We start from the raw sequence: 16,374 nt of genomic DNA on the forward strand, positions 1-16,374 counted from the left end.
TCTGTTTTCATAGCAAATTTTTATTACTATTTTCAAAAACAAACAGCAGAAGGATAATATGTTATATGTTGATCTGGAACAGAAAATCATTCTTACAGTCACCAAATGCATATTCTGTGCATCAACAACGGGTAGACAACAGACAAGTGCGGAACCTTTATATTGTGGTATTCTGAGTCATTTTAATTGCTTATTACTAGAGTTTTCTAACTCAGTTGTTTGGATCATTACCTTCTGCCTGCCTAAAATTCTGCCTGAAATCATATATTCTTCACCTCCTGGTTTAAAGCGCTGTGGAAGAATGCTTTGCGTATGTTGCTACAGAGTTACCCTCCTCATCTGGCTGCACTTTTACTGTGAACGAAGAAATGGTGTGTGTTTATCTGCAGTGTATTTTGTTTGCAAAACACTATGATGTTTATGATGCTGAAAACCTTGATTGTTTTCATTATATTATTAGCTTACTTTTTCCAGACATCCTAGGTAAGTGTATGCAGAAAAATTCATTCAGAAATGATGGGCCAGATCGTCAGCTGGGGTAAAGTGGAGTAAATCCATTGATTTAGAAGGGTTTACATTGATTGCACCAGCTGGGCATTTGGCACAGAATAATCCAGTAAACCACAGGCATGTGACTTGTCACCCACGTAACTGTGTGTCAGAACAAATAGCAAATGCTGAAGGCTCATTTTAGTACATGGTTTATCTTTATCTGCAACATTACTATTTGAGTCACAAATCATGAAGTTGGTTTTCAACTACCTGTATTCTGCTGCCATCCTGTGGCTTACAGAAATCATTGCATTATTATTGTAGATCTTTGTGACAGAACATTAATCAAATCTGTGAGGGTCACTGTGAGGGATTACGGTAGGGTCACTTTTGTGGTGGAAAAGGGGCTGATGTTTGATATTAGGAACATTGTAACCTGACATCCCACAAACAGTAGCATTTTTCTGCATTTTAAACGATTACCAGTCTTGATTGGATTTCTGTTTGATAAACCGCAGACACACATAGTATAGCAGCATGAAACCAGTACTGAGACCAGCAAGGATGAGGTAGCTTGTGTAGAGAGGATGAGAATCCAGATCCAGAGCTTGAATTACCTATAACCATAAACATCATAAAATAGTAGTTAAAAGCCACTTTGGATGGATCTATGGCACATTTTCTCCTTGTTATACTTTCCTCATTCCTCATGGTTTAGGTATAGCTTTCAGACAGGGGTGTCATACCTTGGACCCGTGAGATGGATTTGGCCCAGTGGGCTACCTACTGGAGAGCCACTGCAAGCTGGACGCAGTGTGGACAGGGGCCTGCTGCAGAAGCCAGGCCCCTGTGGGCATGGCAATCGGTGACAAGAGACTGAGAATGGGTTGATCTGGCCTTGATCTGCCTCCATCATCACTGCTGCAATCCAAGCTCCTTGGCTACTGGCTCTGGAGCCACCACTGCCACCACATGTCCTGTGCTGGAGCCAGAACTGGCACAGCCGCTGCCACTACTGTCTCAGCTAGATCTGGCCCATAGGGAGCCCCTTGGTCCAGATCTTGTCTGGGGTGCAGTGTGAGTTTGACACCTGTGCTTTAAGATACGGGACTACTGTGTTCTGATTGTCAATTACAGCTGCATCACTTGATGGGTCTGGAGTAATACAGCCCCATTTTTACATACTCTTGTTCATGTGTAGCTGATGTTTGACAGAGAATTATTGCTTTATTGGTCCCTGGATAGGAAGGGATGAAAAATTCAGGCACCATATAAACACTGAAGGCAAATCTGCCAGAGACAAAAATCCCTTCTACAGGAGTGGCAGAGGTTTGCCATTTGTGTTACAGTCTGCTTTGACTTTGTGTACACATGCACACCGGAGAAACACTGGAGTGAGATTTCCCCATCATTCAGGTTAGTATCAACAGTAACTGGAGCATCCAAACGTTAAAAGCCAGGGCTCTTAATCATTATACCAGTAGAAGAAAGGTCTATTCAAGCCTATTGGCTCATTGGAGGGTTAAGGCTGCACTAGTTTCTTAGCCAATGGCACACACGAGAGTGATGTGGCTAGCATCACATCTGGCTGCTGGAAAGACCAGGTACCAATTTGTATCTGGGTCAGCTGGGAATGGCCGTTGACATGAATCCAGAGGAGGGCTTAAACTCCCCACTCCAGAGCCATAGTGAGAAGCTTTAACAGTGTTGCTGCTATGCCCCTTTACACCTATGAGTCTCTACTTTATTCTGCCCTCAGCTACTATCCCAGCATCCTTCTGAAACAGGCTTCGGACGCTCACTCGCAAGTGGGGCCGGAGAATGCATCGCTTTTCCTTCTCCGTGGATGCTGGAATGGGAGTAACTGCGTGTGGTTCTAACCACTTCTACGCCCTCCTTTTCCTTCTCTGTCCTTGCGCAGGATCTGACAGGGAGCTGATACAGAAAGGGAGCAACTAAATAATCCCACCAAACCTCCCTGATGCCATAGCATTAACCTCAGCTGAGGTCAAAGAGTTTGATTGAGCCAGTTATGACAAAAATACAGATGCCTTTTCTTAATCATTTATCAAATACTTCTTTGCATTCTTATTGGAGAGCAACTTACAAGTTTCCCTGGAATTTGAAAGGTAACATTGCCAACTGTCATGTGGTACGTGAGTCCTGTGAACTGAAGTTGCATCAGGCTTTGAAAATTCCATCTGAGAAAAGATATTTTAGAAAACCATGATGGAACTGGAAAAGATGGCAAGAAGGGAAAGGAAGAAGCTGTTTTAATATAAGTACACCAAATGTATCCATAGCCTCTAAAACAGAGGTTCCCAAACTTTTTCTTATAGCATACCCCCTTCTAGGTTTACCAGTTGCCCATGTACCCCCACCAGCATACGTTTTATATTATAACCCCTTAACTGCCAATTATTACTATAATGAAAACTAAATCTGCCATGACACAATTTCTCCAGTGTACGTCCCCAGAGATGTCTTGCATACTCCCAGGGGTACACATACCACAGTTTGGGAACCCCAGCTCTAAAACAAACAGGTTATCTTGACTTTCATGAACACACTATAATAGAATTCATCTTGCTGATGGATTAACGTGTCTAAACAAATTACTTGGGTATGAAAATTGGGTGTGCAAACCTGGAGGGTCCCCCTTTATCCTGCCACCAAAAAAAACCCAAAAAAACTAGTATAGTCCCTCCTTTGGGAAGCTTTTTGCATATATTGTACATAATTAAAGCATATTTAGTTTGGGGCCAAATTTGATTAAATGGTTTAAGTTATGTTTTAAAAACAAGCTAGTAAACAAACCATAAAAACACTACAAAGGGCTTCATTTTAGAATACCACAATATGTCTCTCTTTCTCTCTCGCTCTCTCTTTAGTTTTTAAGTATTCTGCTCAGGTATCTGCTCCAGACTCTAGAGTTGCACTTTTATGGGAGAGTCTGAAAATGATGTTGGGCTATAGCAGCACAACAGCACAATTGAGAAGTTTGCATTCATTGTGCAAGCTGAAAAAATGCAAAAAGTAAGCAAGCAGCATAAATAACTAAAAGGAAATTGGAATTTTTTTCAGTATTTTCCGTTTAAATAATATATATGATGTATACACTAAATACATTTGTTTTGAAATGAGATTTAAGTTGACAGTTCAAATATTATATTAGCAAAGTAACTACCATGTATTGTTGGTATTTGTTGTACAACAATAGTGGTAAAATGCAGTATTAAATAAGGCTTCCCAATATTTCGCTTATAATTGAACTCTATAGTGAAAATAGTGTAGTTCCAAACTTTAATCAGACAGGTTTTATGCTCATCTTTGACTTATTTTTCTAAAAACACATTAAAGACAGTACCAAGCTTTTAAATAGTGCTTTTTAACTACAGATACCAGAAAGTTAGCTATTATTAACCTCCCTTAGAGACAAGGGAGCTGAGGCACGCAGCAATGATTGGTTCATCTAGCCTCATCCAACAGGACAGTAACAGAGCTGGGAGTGGAGCCCAGGCCTTCTGAGCTGTCATACTGTGCTGTGTTCAAATTGCCTATTGTTTACAGAAGTTATAAGTATGTGACATCTATGAGTCTGCACCCGTCTTACCTGTCCACAGGTTTTCTAAGCTTATCACAAAACCACCACTCAGGAAAAATGTTATGAAAAGCGAATTGCCTACGAAGGCCGAGAGCTGTAAGGTTGGCAGCAGAGCTGACACCCAAAGCGCCATTCCTCGAGCACAATAAACCACCAGCCAGACTGACAAGAGGTTCAGAAGGAAATGTTCTGGCACAGGACTGAGATTTGCCAGCCAGTAGATGGGAACCCCATAGATTATTACAAAAACACAATGTTCTGGAAGTTCACCCAAAATCTGGGGAGAGAAGAAGAAAGAATGAAAATCACAGAACTTTCTTATTTCAGATCTACAATTCTGCAGGAAATAATGAAAATGTAATCATCATCCCCTTTTTAGATGTTCTCAGTTACATGCTAAAAATGAAATGAGGCTTCTGCTTAATTTCTTTTTCTGTTGCTGGTTGTGACATTTTCTATAATGAAGCTAATAAGGATAGTCTTCTTGTTAAGGATTACACTTTTTGCTGTGTTTAGTTTGTCAGCGTTCATAAAAACTCATATGACCTTTAGAGCAAAATGTCCCTATTGAGTCTCTACAAATGCAGTTTTGTCCAAATTCTAAGGCAAACACTTCAAAGCACGAACTAGTACCTTTCCTCTTTTCTGCTATTGGGCCAGCCTATTGCACAATCTAATTAATTCAGTTTTAACAAAAAATATATAGGATTCATATCAACTTAAAAATATGTACGTAATATTGTAATAATTGAATCCATAGGAACAAAGAATGTACCTGAAGCATTAGGTGATTTACTACTATACCTCTACTGCTGTGTTCATAACAAATTACATTGTTTTTTCTGTGAAAACTATGCTATCTATGTGACATGATTTGAAGCACGATTTTTCCGGCAGCTAACGAGGGTTTCATATCTTGTGTGGAAATGGAAACCTAAATTATAGATGCCATAGTGGCTGAAACTCATCAGAAAGAGGCAGCATTACAAAAAAGGGGTTATTCTCAGCTCTGGCAGTAACAACATATATTTTTAAAAGGTTCTTTGATTTTTTTTTTCCAGGAACAGTGGTGCTTCCTATACTTAATATATTTGTTTCCCTAGAGCAATCCTGAATTGAGCCCTTGAAGGTGAAAGTAGCAGCTAACACATTCTACCGCAATTTTTTGCTACTTATTTCTGAGGCAAAGTGAAGACGAGGTCAGCAATACCATACACATATGAACAACCCCCTAGTATTGCCATTTTATCATATATTGGCAGTATTTTTGAAAGATCTTTTGTATTACATGTTGCATCACTAAACTCTCAACAGCAATCTAACTACACAGTAAGCAGAAGAAAAGTTATGTGAAAAGGTCTTGCATATCACATTTGATTTTCAGAATTCCCAAATTTGGCAATGAGTTGTACCAGCAACACCATTAGGGGACTGAGAATTTAGAAAGGAATTTTGGCCTTTTGAGGTATTTTTTTAAAACACTTCATGGGCTAAAATTATTGATGGAAACAAATAACAAAAGACCTCACATGTCCAGCTACCTGATCTGCGTGCACAGACATTTACAACTGGAAATCAGTAACTGCCAATTATGCTCAGAAGTGACATTAGCCACAAAGGTGGGGCAGAAATAACTGCGGGCAGAATTTTGGTACTTTGCAAAAATCTATCCTTTACATAGCACATGTTAAAGATGCTTTGTAAAAACATAAAAAGGCAAGGGTTTTGTGTGATATCTTATTGAACAAGCTGTACGATTGGGAGAGATGTTGAGGCATCAAGGAAGGCTAATTGTTGCCCAAAAGCTCCTCCAATATTTCTACCAACTGTACAGTTGGGACATCACATAAAACCTTTACTTCTCATACATTACCTGGACAATCAGAGCTATCCAGACTCCAGCCCGCTTTGTAAGAGCAGCAATCGACACTGATTTTTATTAAGACACTGAAAAGGGCCTCCCTCTTCACCATCACAATCCAAGCTAACCTACAGTGACAGGGACTGTGCTTTCCCTTAGAAACACATATTGACCATTTAGAACAAATGACTTCATTATTGCCTACATGATCATGCTGACTTTTCTCTAACTGGTCAACACAGAGGGCAATGAGAAGCAACTGGCCAAGATTCATCTCTGCCATTTTTCTAATTTTGGCACTGGTTTGTGCATAGTGGAAGATTACAAAGGTCTTGTACCTTGCATAAGACAAGGGTTTCTTTTCTTTAGTGAGGACAAGGCTGGGAGGCCCTCTAGGCTGCTACGCCATTTTGAAGATGTCAGAGTAACTTTCTTGCAGTGATTTAAAGCTTTTCCATCTCTTCACCTGCTCCTGTGGAACTGACCAGGTGTCTTTGCCACAGCCATATTTGAATAGCCAGTAAAGGTTCCTACAGTGCCTTCGATGATTTTCTTGCCTGGGGTTAGGCTCATAGTTTATGGAGCTAGGTGCCTCAAGTGTGTTATGAGGCTTACTTAATTAGTTAATGAACGTTTGGGAACCAGGATGACAACTGCATCTGACAGTCATCAGAGAAGTGCAAAGTACAATCAGAATTTCATCACCCACACAACAAGTCTTTGACTTTTCATCTTAAAACCTAATATGCACTTTTTTGACAGCTGAAAGTAGTTACCTTAGCAAAGAAATATGGACTGACAGAATATATTCCATCTTCTAAATCATGATAAAGCATAGCTTTTTCTGAATGACCTACAGGATAAAACACAAATGAGTTTATTTCATGCTAGGTCTGCCCTTAGCTAATACTTTTTTCACTATTGAGAATTATTTTCTTGTTTTGATTGTTTTAAAACATTAGCAACAAAATTGACACTTACATTTTGCAATAACATCAAAAATCACTGCAAAAGGAGTTATTGCACCCATCATGTACAAGAGAGCTGTTGTGTCCTGAATAGAAAGGTTGTTTTTCTCATGACCATAGAACAAGAATCCAATTAATAATGACATGAGAAGGGCCTCACACCCATGGATTAATAATGTTGAAATATCTCTGAAATCATTGGAGACTTGACGACTGTGAAAACAACAATGCTAATTGTAAGTTATAATATTCACTGAAGCCAGCTACTCTCTACTTAGTTTGACCTGAATTCTGTTCTCATTTACATGTATTTACTCCCTTTAATGGGAACAAATTTGACTATTTAGAAAAACACATAGAAAACAAATAGAAAATATTGTAACAAATGGGCATCCACCCACTTGCTTCATGGTTACAATTATTCTAAGATAGTATGGCTGCAGGGAACCTCTTAGTAGAAATGGGGATGGAAATTAGATCCTCAGCTCTAAATGTATTGTTCAATCACTTGAGATAAGGGGAAACTTTGCTACAGAAATATCTATGCCTTGTGCTTCTAATATCACCAACTATATGGTAGTAGTACTCTATACATATTAAGCTATTTAAATCTTGATTTTTTTAGTAGTTGTGTAAATGACAGTAGTAGTCAGAATCTATCATTATAAAAATAATCAGTATCAATATCAATAAACTATTGCATTAAAACAGTGGTGTTCAACTTTCTGGTCCCATGGGTTGAATCAGTAGCCAGATGAGTGGCATGGGCTGAATCCAGCACATGGGGTTGGTCCATGGCTGGATCCAGCACAGCGTTGGTCTGCAGATGCAGGCTGGAACACCAGCCTGGCCCCTATGTTATCAGATCCAGCCTTATACCAGCTGATTTCTGAGTGTATGGATCCACGGGGCTCCTCACAAGTCTAGAAATGTGATGGCAGGAAAGCAGTATTTAACACTGTTACAGGGGAGATCCATGGGCGAGAAGTTGAGTGCTACCGTGCTAAAATAATCAAATGTCTTACAATACAATTTGAGACATTGGAGTCGCAATTAATTTATTTGAGGTCCTTAATGTGGGGAGCACTACACAATCAGCCAGAGCAAGAGTACTCAACCAAAAGCCCACAGGCCGGTGTTATCTGGCCTGTGGGGCTCCCAGAGGGGCCAGGAATTTGGGGTCCACGCAAGTCAGAGTTGGGTCCACCACTGAAACCTGGCATGCCAAGCCCTGTTGGGAATACAGGTTGGCAGTGGGGGCAGATAAAAGGCTGTGTGAACCCATTTGGTCACTGCCACTTGGCCTCCCTCCACTGCTGTATCCATATCTGGCCTGCAAGGAGCCCCACAATCTAGATCTGGCCTTGAGAACTGAGTAAGTTTGACAACCGGGGCTAGAGGAACAGTGTATGTGCCTTATTCTGAAGAATAAAACAGGTAGGACACAGAGCAAGGTAGTATAGTGGTCCCCAGCTTTCATATGGCCATGGGCAACAATACTGAGCAAGTAACGTTTTGGACAACATCCCTGTAACTCTCAGTTTTAACTTTTCAATTTTCTCTGGCCATGAGTAGTGCTGGAAGGGGTCTTGGGCAACATATTGCCAAAAGCTCTGGGTTTGGGGACCACGAAATCTTAAGATTACAACAGATATAGCAACTGGCATATTCTAATGGGGATAAATGTTTAGTACTGGCTTTCTCCAGACACTTGGCATGTGCACATTTTGCCCTTTATGCTGCCTTTTTTTTTTAACTATTCAGCTGCATTTCATTTTTAAGTATTTATGGAAGACATCAATTTATGTTGATGGTGAGATTACCTCAGTAATACAGTGAACAGCTTGATGTTCCCTGGTAACTGGTTAGTTGAATGGGAATGCATGTTAATCAGCTCCTCTGACTGGAAATGGGAACTGTCGAAGAGCAATGAAAAAGTAAATGGAACTAGCTAACTCAATCTTCAGCAATTAATATGCTGGATAAGAAACAAGTTATTTAAATGCATATATACTTATTTTACCATTGTTCACTGGAAGCAGTAGTTGTAATTTCTCTTTCATTAGATTTCCATAAGAAGTCATCAGAATCTTTGACCTTTTCCCGGAACAAGGCAGCAAACATCCTTGCCCTTTTCTGACTTTCCATCTCTTTTTCTTTGGTCTGCCTATCAACGCTGGTCAAATCAACTACAAAACATTATTTGACATTAATCTACATACCTAGAGAGATTTTAACTGAATCATACTTCGTACATATATGTTTCTTCATAAAAAGAATGTACCAAGATATAATGCATCTATTTCAGGAAACCTCAGGAACCACCTTTACAATTTTTATAACAAAGTAAAGTTATCTAGTTTTTTAAATAAACACTGATAAACTTTTAAATCTGGCCAAGGCAATATTCTAGTTTATCATAGTACAAATGGGCTTTACTTTCACTTTTATATGTGAATTCTAGTGGCTAGAGGCAGGGGTTATAAATAAAAGTTCTGGATTCTTTTTCTGGTTAAGTTTACAATTTATTGTGTGAACTTGGCTAAATTTCAGAGTTCACAATCCCTCTATGCTTTTGTTTCTCCATCAGTAAAAACACGGGTGGATCTAGGATTTTGAAAAGCAGGGTGCCCATGGTAAGGTACGTCATTATATATAACACAACATATTTTTCTCCAGGTAAAAAGAAACTAGAAGCTTTACTAACATGCTAAGGGCCTACGGCGGTATTATTCAGATTGATGTAAAAACAAGTTAACTTTATTGGAATAAGAAAAAAACAGTCTGCATGGGCTGTGAAATAGGAGCTACATTACCAGCAGCAGCTAACAGACAGCAGAATTGCAGAAGGAAGGATAACTTGGTTTGTGGAACATCAAGACCATTAAGAAGGGGAGAGGTTATTAACACCTGTAGAATGAAGAACTTAGAAGGAATCAGGTAGATTTTAATGAACCATGAAGTCAATTGACTCCCTCAGTGCTGCCTGACTAGCATGGGTGACTGGTGCCACCTTAGTTGGGGGGGACATGCCCCCCCAGCGACCAGTCAGCACCTGGGGGGGGGGTCCCCTGGTGCCAATCTCACCGGCTGGGGGGGAGGGTGTCCCACCACGGCCAATCTTGCTGACTGGGAAGCAGCCACGGCACTCCCAGAAGTGGCTGTAGCACTTCATCTGGCACTCCCATTCCCCAGCCAGTGAACACAGGGGGGACACTGGTGCTCCTGTTTGCCTCCCCCCCACACATCGCTTAAGCATCGAGTGTGGCCTGTCAGGGGGTGCACCAGCACTCTCAGGAGGTGCACCTGCACTCTTGTGCACGCCCTACATGTCACCACTGCTGACTAGAAATGCTTTTCCCCTGCCAGGCAGTTGGTTTTAGAGTTTGGGTGGAGCAAGAATTACAGAAGGGTGCATCGGTGTAACCACCCCGCCCCCCCAGTAAAAAGTGATAATGATAATCAAAAGAAATTATAGCAGTAATTGATAATACATGCTTTCATCGCAGGGGGAGGAAGAGGACTATACGTAAGTGGAAAGTAGTGGTGGTATGATTTTAATTGGCAATCTATTCTAAGCTTTTCAATGTTAAAAAATGTATTTCAAGTTAAAAGAGAATGATTCTTAAGTTCCACATTATGACTTAAAAAACTAACCTTTGTAATGATGTGTAGAATATACTCAGCATTTTAGAAAAAAAGGTTTCTAGGAAAATAACAACTATGGGTCATGCACAAATTTACTGCACCAACTCTCACTACCTCCTTCATGCCAGAGCCCAGCCCTGTATTCCCTCCAATTCCCTCAGCTGCTAGGTGTCAGTGTGTGTTTTTTGTGTCCTCTCTCCTCCTCCATTTCCAACCATTGTCGACCATTTTCTCCCCTGATATGGGATCTCTTCCCCCTCACCCACACCTAGGAAGCAAATGGAGGATCCTATCGGGAACTGCATATCCCTGCAATTCTACCTTTGCTGTACCAGAGGCTCTGTATGCCTCCCATTCCCAGTGTCCCCACACAGGTAGGGGCCTCTGTGCAAACTCCTTATATCTCCTTTTTTCTCTTGGACTCCCCCCACCCCCAAGTTCTTATTTTTCTGTCTGGGAAATAAATTGTTCAGGGTGACGGGGGTTGGAGTAGGGAGAGTACTGTTGCGCTAGAACATGTCCCTTCCGACCCTACATCTATGAATCTATGAATGTGTATGGCTGTCATCCATTGGTTCTTTGATCCATACTCAATTATAAAAGCAGCTATAAATGATGATCCTGCTAATCAGGGGTCATGGACTCTGCATGTGCCCTATTTTTCTCTTCCAGTTCTGTGATTTCCACCAATATCAATAGGATTCTGCTTATTGACAATGATAGTATGCCTTGAAAATTTGGAACTAATGAGATGAATGATTGAAAAGTAACTGAATTATGTCCTAACAGAAATGACATTAAACTGCAGATAGGGTTCCACAAGTCTTCACAGAATGGCAAACCGCACTTAAAAACAATTGATCAAGGTTCAGTTAAGAGACTATGACTGAGAAGCTGTTGCTTTGACCCTGGCTTTTTTTGTACAAGTCCCTAGGCAGTGTAAGTGGATTACTCCATGAATATAAAGGCACAGTAGATCAAGATCACACGTCTTGCCTCCCTCATTTAAGGATTAATTCAGCAAATGTCAAGGCATGAAACAGCACGAGAGCATGTGGTGCACCCATTACACAGGACTAGAGAAGAGGCGAGACTCTGGAAATGAAGGTGGAGAATATGACACCCTCAGAATTAAATCCTAGTTTTTCATTAGCTCAAGCAGCCCTTTCCCCTGAGTAGCATGCAAATACCCAAACACCCCATCTCCCAGAGCATGCTAGTGCTGAAGATTCAGTAATCTAGAGGGTTTAAACAAGCTCACAATGTTCTGATTTACATATTAATGACTGTTCCCTAGTATTTACATAAATGGCAGACAACATCCTGATCACCAGAATTTACAGTTACAAATGGGATGAGGACACAGGGATTGTCACGGGCATGGTAAACTTTGACAGCCCCCTGGGCTGGTGTCTAGGTAACAGGCTGTTACTTGGTAGAGGAAGATTTTGGTTGGCTTTCACCTCCTGTTGTAGGGTAAAGGCTGTGGCCTTGGACCTTTCTGCTTTGTGCTGGGCTGACTGCCAGCTGCGTGCCCTGGTTTCTAGGCTGGCTGATAGCGTAAGTCCCTGGCCACCAGCCACAGGCACCGTGTGCAAAGCGAGGTAACTAGGGGGCAGTCTGGCATGACCCTAACCACAGCTGAGGACTGCAGCTCTCAGGGTGCTTAGAGGATGGTGCTCTAAACTAGGGGTTGGCTACCTGTAGGCCATGGGCCAGATCCAGCCCGCAAAGGTCTAATCCAGCATAGGGGCTCGGTGGCACAGAGCTGCGCTGTTGCCTGTCGCACCACAGAGCTTCCCTTCTCTGTGAAGCCTGCTTCTCTGTCTGTGCTTACCCTCGCTGCAGAGTGGTTGGGGATCAGTAGTGATGGTGGGCACAGGTACCTGGGTGCTTGCACTACCCTGCTCTAGACTCTCTGTGGCTAGACACACTAGTTCAGAGGGTACTAATGGGAGAGATGGTGCTGTCCAGAGAAGCCCCAGCCTAGGCTGTATCCAGGCTCTTATCTGTTGGTCTCCCTCCGAGGAGCTCTCGGGTGCTGCACAAGGTACCTGTCATGCTCAGCCACAAGGCTGTTGCTAGGGGGCCGCTGAGCTCATGTGTTAGAGTGGCTGCATGATGGGAGCTTCGCAGCCTTCTGGAGCCTGCAGCGAGAATAAATATTTTCCTGACCAAAGTGGGTGGGGATTGGTTCCTTCCAAGGACACGCAAAGAGGTCATTCCAGATCAAGCAACGTGGCTTGTGTTCATGCTCAAGCTCCCAGCCAACCCAGGAGCAAAGATCGCTGCAGGTCAAATCAGCTGCTCCACGTAAAATAACTTGTCCAAATTGCTCTTCGTATTTCTCTCTACCATTAGATTATGGACCAGATCCATTCCCTGGGTGTCTCTGCCAAAGATGCCAGGCATTGGGGAAGTCACTGTTCCCCCGAACACCGCCAGGAATGACCAGGAATAACGGTCACAAGCTGGCAGAGGGTAGGTTTAGGTTAGATATCAGGAGGCGCTACTTCACGGTCAGGGCGGCTAGGGCCTGGAACCAACTTCCAAGAGAAGTGGTGCAGGCTCCTACCCTGGGGGTCTTTAAGAGGGGGTTAGATGCACATCTTGCTGGGGTCATTTGACCCCAGTACTCTTTCCTGCCATGGCAGGGGGTCGGACTAGATGATCTGCTCAGGTCCCTTCCGACCCTAGAAACTATGAAACTATATACCAGGAAGGCATGTGGGACTCTGAGTTTGGATTATTATGATGATGGACAGAGTCTGCACTGTTTGGTGTTTGTCTCTTTTTCCCAGTATTTTGTATAGCAATCAAATCTATTGATCTGTTCCTTAGCCGGGGTCACTAGAGCACAGCTATCCTGGTAATGGGGATTGATTGCCCTAGTCTTTCTCTACAGACAGGTTTGGGCCCTCTGGGAGACGAGAGCTAAAGTTACTTGTATGCTTTTTTTGGTCTGGATTAAAGTTGTTCCCCTGGGGCAAACCCTGCATCCTATAAAAGGGGAACTGAACGGGGAGCACACCATGCAGGAATGGAGACTGTTGCTTTCCTTGGCAAATTAACAGCTTTCCACCCTGGATACAAGGAGGCAAAGGGACTGTTTGCAGGAGGGCAGCTTAATAGCTCAGTCGTTGCTTACCTGGGCAGAAAGTTTCAGTGCACACAGAACATGGGAATACGAGTAGGTGCAAAACTAAGCAACTGGAAGCATAGCTCTTACCTTGCAAAGAAGGATGGAAGAAGAGGACCGGACCGCAACAAATACCATTACTTAAAGTTACTTGTGCCACACGTCTCCATTTCCATTACTGCTACTTAATTGTTCTAAGTGTAAGTCAGACTTTTTTGGTTTCCTCCTCCAGAAGAACCTAACTTTCAATCTGGCCCCTGGCAGACTTGACATTTGCCTTATTTTTTATGCATAGACTACAAATACCACATCATATATTTTTTCAGTGCTGTTTTAATTTTACTTCTAGTGTGCATAACCATTTTGGGAGCTTTCCTCAACTATTTGATTCTTCTGTGGAACTATGCAAGAGCAATAATGGTTTAAAGACTTTATCTGTATCAACTGAGTGAAATTCTGGCTGACTGAAGAGGGGACAGGTGAAGAAGTTTTTTTTCCCCCCAAAATGGAGACTGAAAATAAGGGATTTACTTATTTATGCAAGGTCATTATTCCTTATACTGCAGCACTAATGTGCTCAAGGAAACTGCGATGCAAGAGGTTATTACAATAAAATATAGCTCAGTGTTAATTTAAAGGCACTTAATTATCTATCAGTATCTAAATTCAGGTCAGTAAAATCTGTAAATTAGTCAGAAATAACTTAGGAAAATAAATAATTTAATGCAATCCATTTTATTTTTTATGATCATATTTGATACTTACCATAAAAATCTGCAGGGTTGCTGTATTTTGGGCAGGGATAACTCAATTCTGTAAAATATTGGACCATGTCTCTGGCCGTTCCAGAGTAGATGGTGACTCCAGAAGTCATCAGAAGGACTAAGTCAAAGAGCTGGAAGATGTCTGATCGAGGCTGATGAATTGAAAGAAGAACTAATCTGTTTCCTCTTGCTAGTCTGGACAGCGTTACCACAAGGTTATGTGCGGTAAAACTGTCTAGTCCAGATGTAGGTTCATCAAGAATTAGTATTCCTGGAAAAGATAATATATGGTGTTTAGTTGAGGAAAGCGCTCAGTTTGATCTCGTGCTGCAAGTTAAATGGCCCTGGTATATGGAAACTTATTGATGGACTGTACAAAATTATTTTCCAAAGCATATTTTCATACCAAAAGTCAAATGATATTTATTAAAGGGAACTTCCCCTTTTAAAAATACTTCCTATTTTCCATTCAGGTCTTATCCTGCTTCCACTGATATCAATAGGAGTTTTATTATTGACCTTAAATAGGCACAAATTCAGGCCCTGTATTTAAAATCTTCCAACATTTTCCTTCTTGATTCTTTTCTCCTCAGCTGGATATAACAAGTACAAGAGCAAACAATAGCTATAGTTTTGTATCTCTGTATGCATGTTAACTGAAATGTAGATTCAGTGAGTTTAGAGCATGATGAAATTCTTTAACTTGCAGTGTTCAGATTATTTGCATTATTCAGGTGCAAAGATTAATAGTAAAACTCACCAAATCAAATCATTAATACATTTTCGGAGTACAAAAGTGAAGAGGATATATTTTATTTTTAATATTTTACTGCATGTTTTTGCATGGCTTGATGTGATTTTTGTTTATTATTGCAGTTGGTTGTTAAAACCTGAGACAGGTAATGCCAAACAGGTTGAGACTTAATACATTTTAACATTTATGTTATGATACTACTGGACTAGATGTCCTTGTCAAAATGAGGAACAAAATATGGTTCCTGCTTTGGAGCGCTTACTCAGAATAGAGATGAAGTGCCAAAGAGTATTTTTATCTTTCCATTTTTGCCCTAGAAGTGGGGATTTGTGTTCATCTCCAACACAGCTTTTTTTTCAGGAGTAGCACTTCCTACAAAAAATGATTTCTGCCTTCCCCAAAATTGTGAAAAAGTAGCTTTACCTGCACTAGGAAGTTGTAACTTTAGAGCTGTAGGCTGTATTACTACCATGCCAGCAAGATAAGGTAACACGGGGTAGTTTTCTCTGTACTACAGTTTCCACTGCATGAGGCCCAAGCTGTTGGTAATAGAAGTCTGAAAAATCCTAGTATAGCCACAGTTGCTAAGATTACAGTCTGAAGCCCCAGTCCTAAACATTGCTACTCCTTTAAGTAAACTTAGTGGCACAAGTAGCTTAGCTGAAACTAGAAGGGATACTAGTGTGTGAGAGTTTGAAAGCTTGGACACTCAATGCTAGGAAAATGATCATGGGGCATCAGTTTTATTCTTGCTCCTATTAAGGTTTTAAAAAATGTGTTTCGGAAATGTCAGTGGGAGCAGGTGAGGTAAATGAATAGAGGTTGGAGCTGTGATGACCACGGAAGCATGAAAATGACCTGCCCCCCAGCATCTCAAATAAAAATAGCCACCATTGCTATAGCAAGGAATTAAACAATAATTGCTTAGAAAAGCCTCAGCCTTACAGATTTGTGGTTTAATTAAAATGAACATTATTGTGCTCACCAGGATTCCATAGCAACTGCACTCCGATGCTTACTCTTCGCCTCTCTCCTCCTGAAACACCACGAATGTACTCGTTCCCTACTCTGGTGTTTGCACACTGTCGTAACCGCAGTTCTGCTATAACATCTTCTACCTGGAGGTTGAATGATACAGCAAGAG

The 16,374-nt window shown here is 41.3% G+C and overlaps 1 protein-coding gene across 1 annotated transcript in view; it reads right to left on the minus strand.

The window, feature by feature from the left end:
* The window catches only part of ABCG8 (ATP binding cassette subfamily G member 8), a 23,098-nt gene continuing 6,724 nt past the window's right edge, over positions 1–16,374 (minus strand). The window contains exons 5-13 of the mRNA XM_019549393.1: positions 16,216–16,348; positions 14,478–14,747; positions 8,949–9,114; positions 8,749–8,841; positions 6,939–7,138; positions 6,734–6,810; positions 4,106–4,373; positions 2,600–2,727; positions 1–1,109 (exon numbers count right to left, since the gene is read on the minus strand). Of these exons, the coding sequence (XP_019404938.1) occupies positions 972–1,109; positions 2,600–2,727; positions 4,106–4,373; positions 6,734–6,810; positions 6,939–7,138; positions 8,749–8,841; positions 8,949–9,114; positions 14,478–14,747; positions 16,216–16,348 (1,473 nt within the window). The 3' untranslated portion in view covers positions 1–971. The remainder of the gene's footprint in view (positions 1,110–2,599; positions 2,728–4,105; positions 4,374–6,733; positions 6,811–6,938; positions 7,139–8,748; positions 8,842–8,948; positions 9,115–14,477; positions 14,748–16,215; positions 16,349–16,374) is intronic.

This window comes from Crocodylus porosus, unplaced genomic scaffold (genome assembly GCF_001723895.1).
Source record: "Crocodylus porosus isolate Cpor-Errol unplaced genomic scaffold, CroPor_comp1, whole genome shotgun sequence".
Classification (NCBI taxonomy): Eukaryota; Metazoa; Chordata; order Crocodylia; family Crocodylidae; genus Crocodylus; species Crocodylus porosus.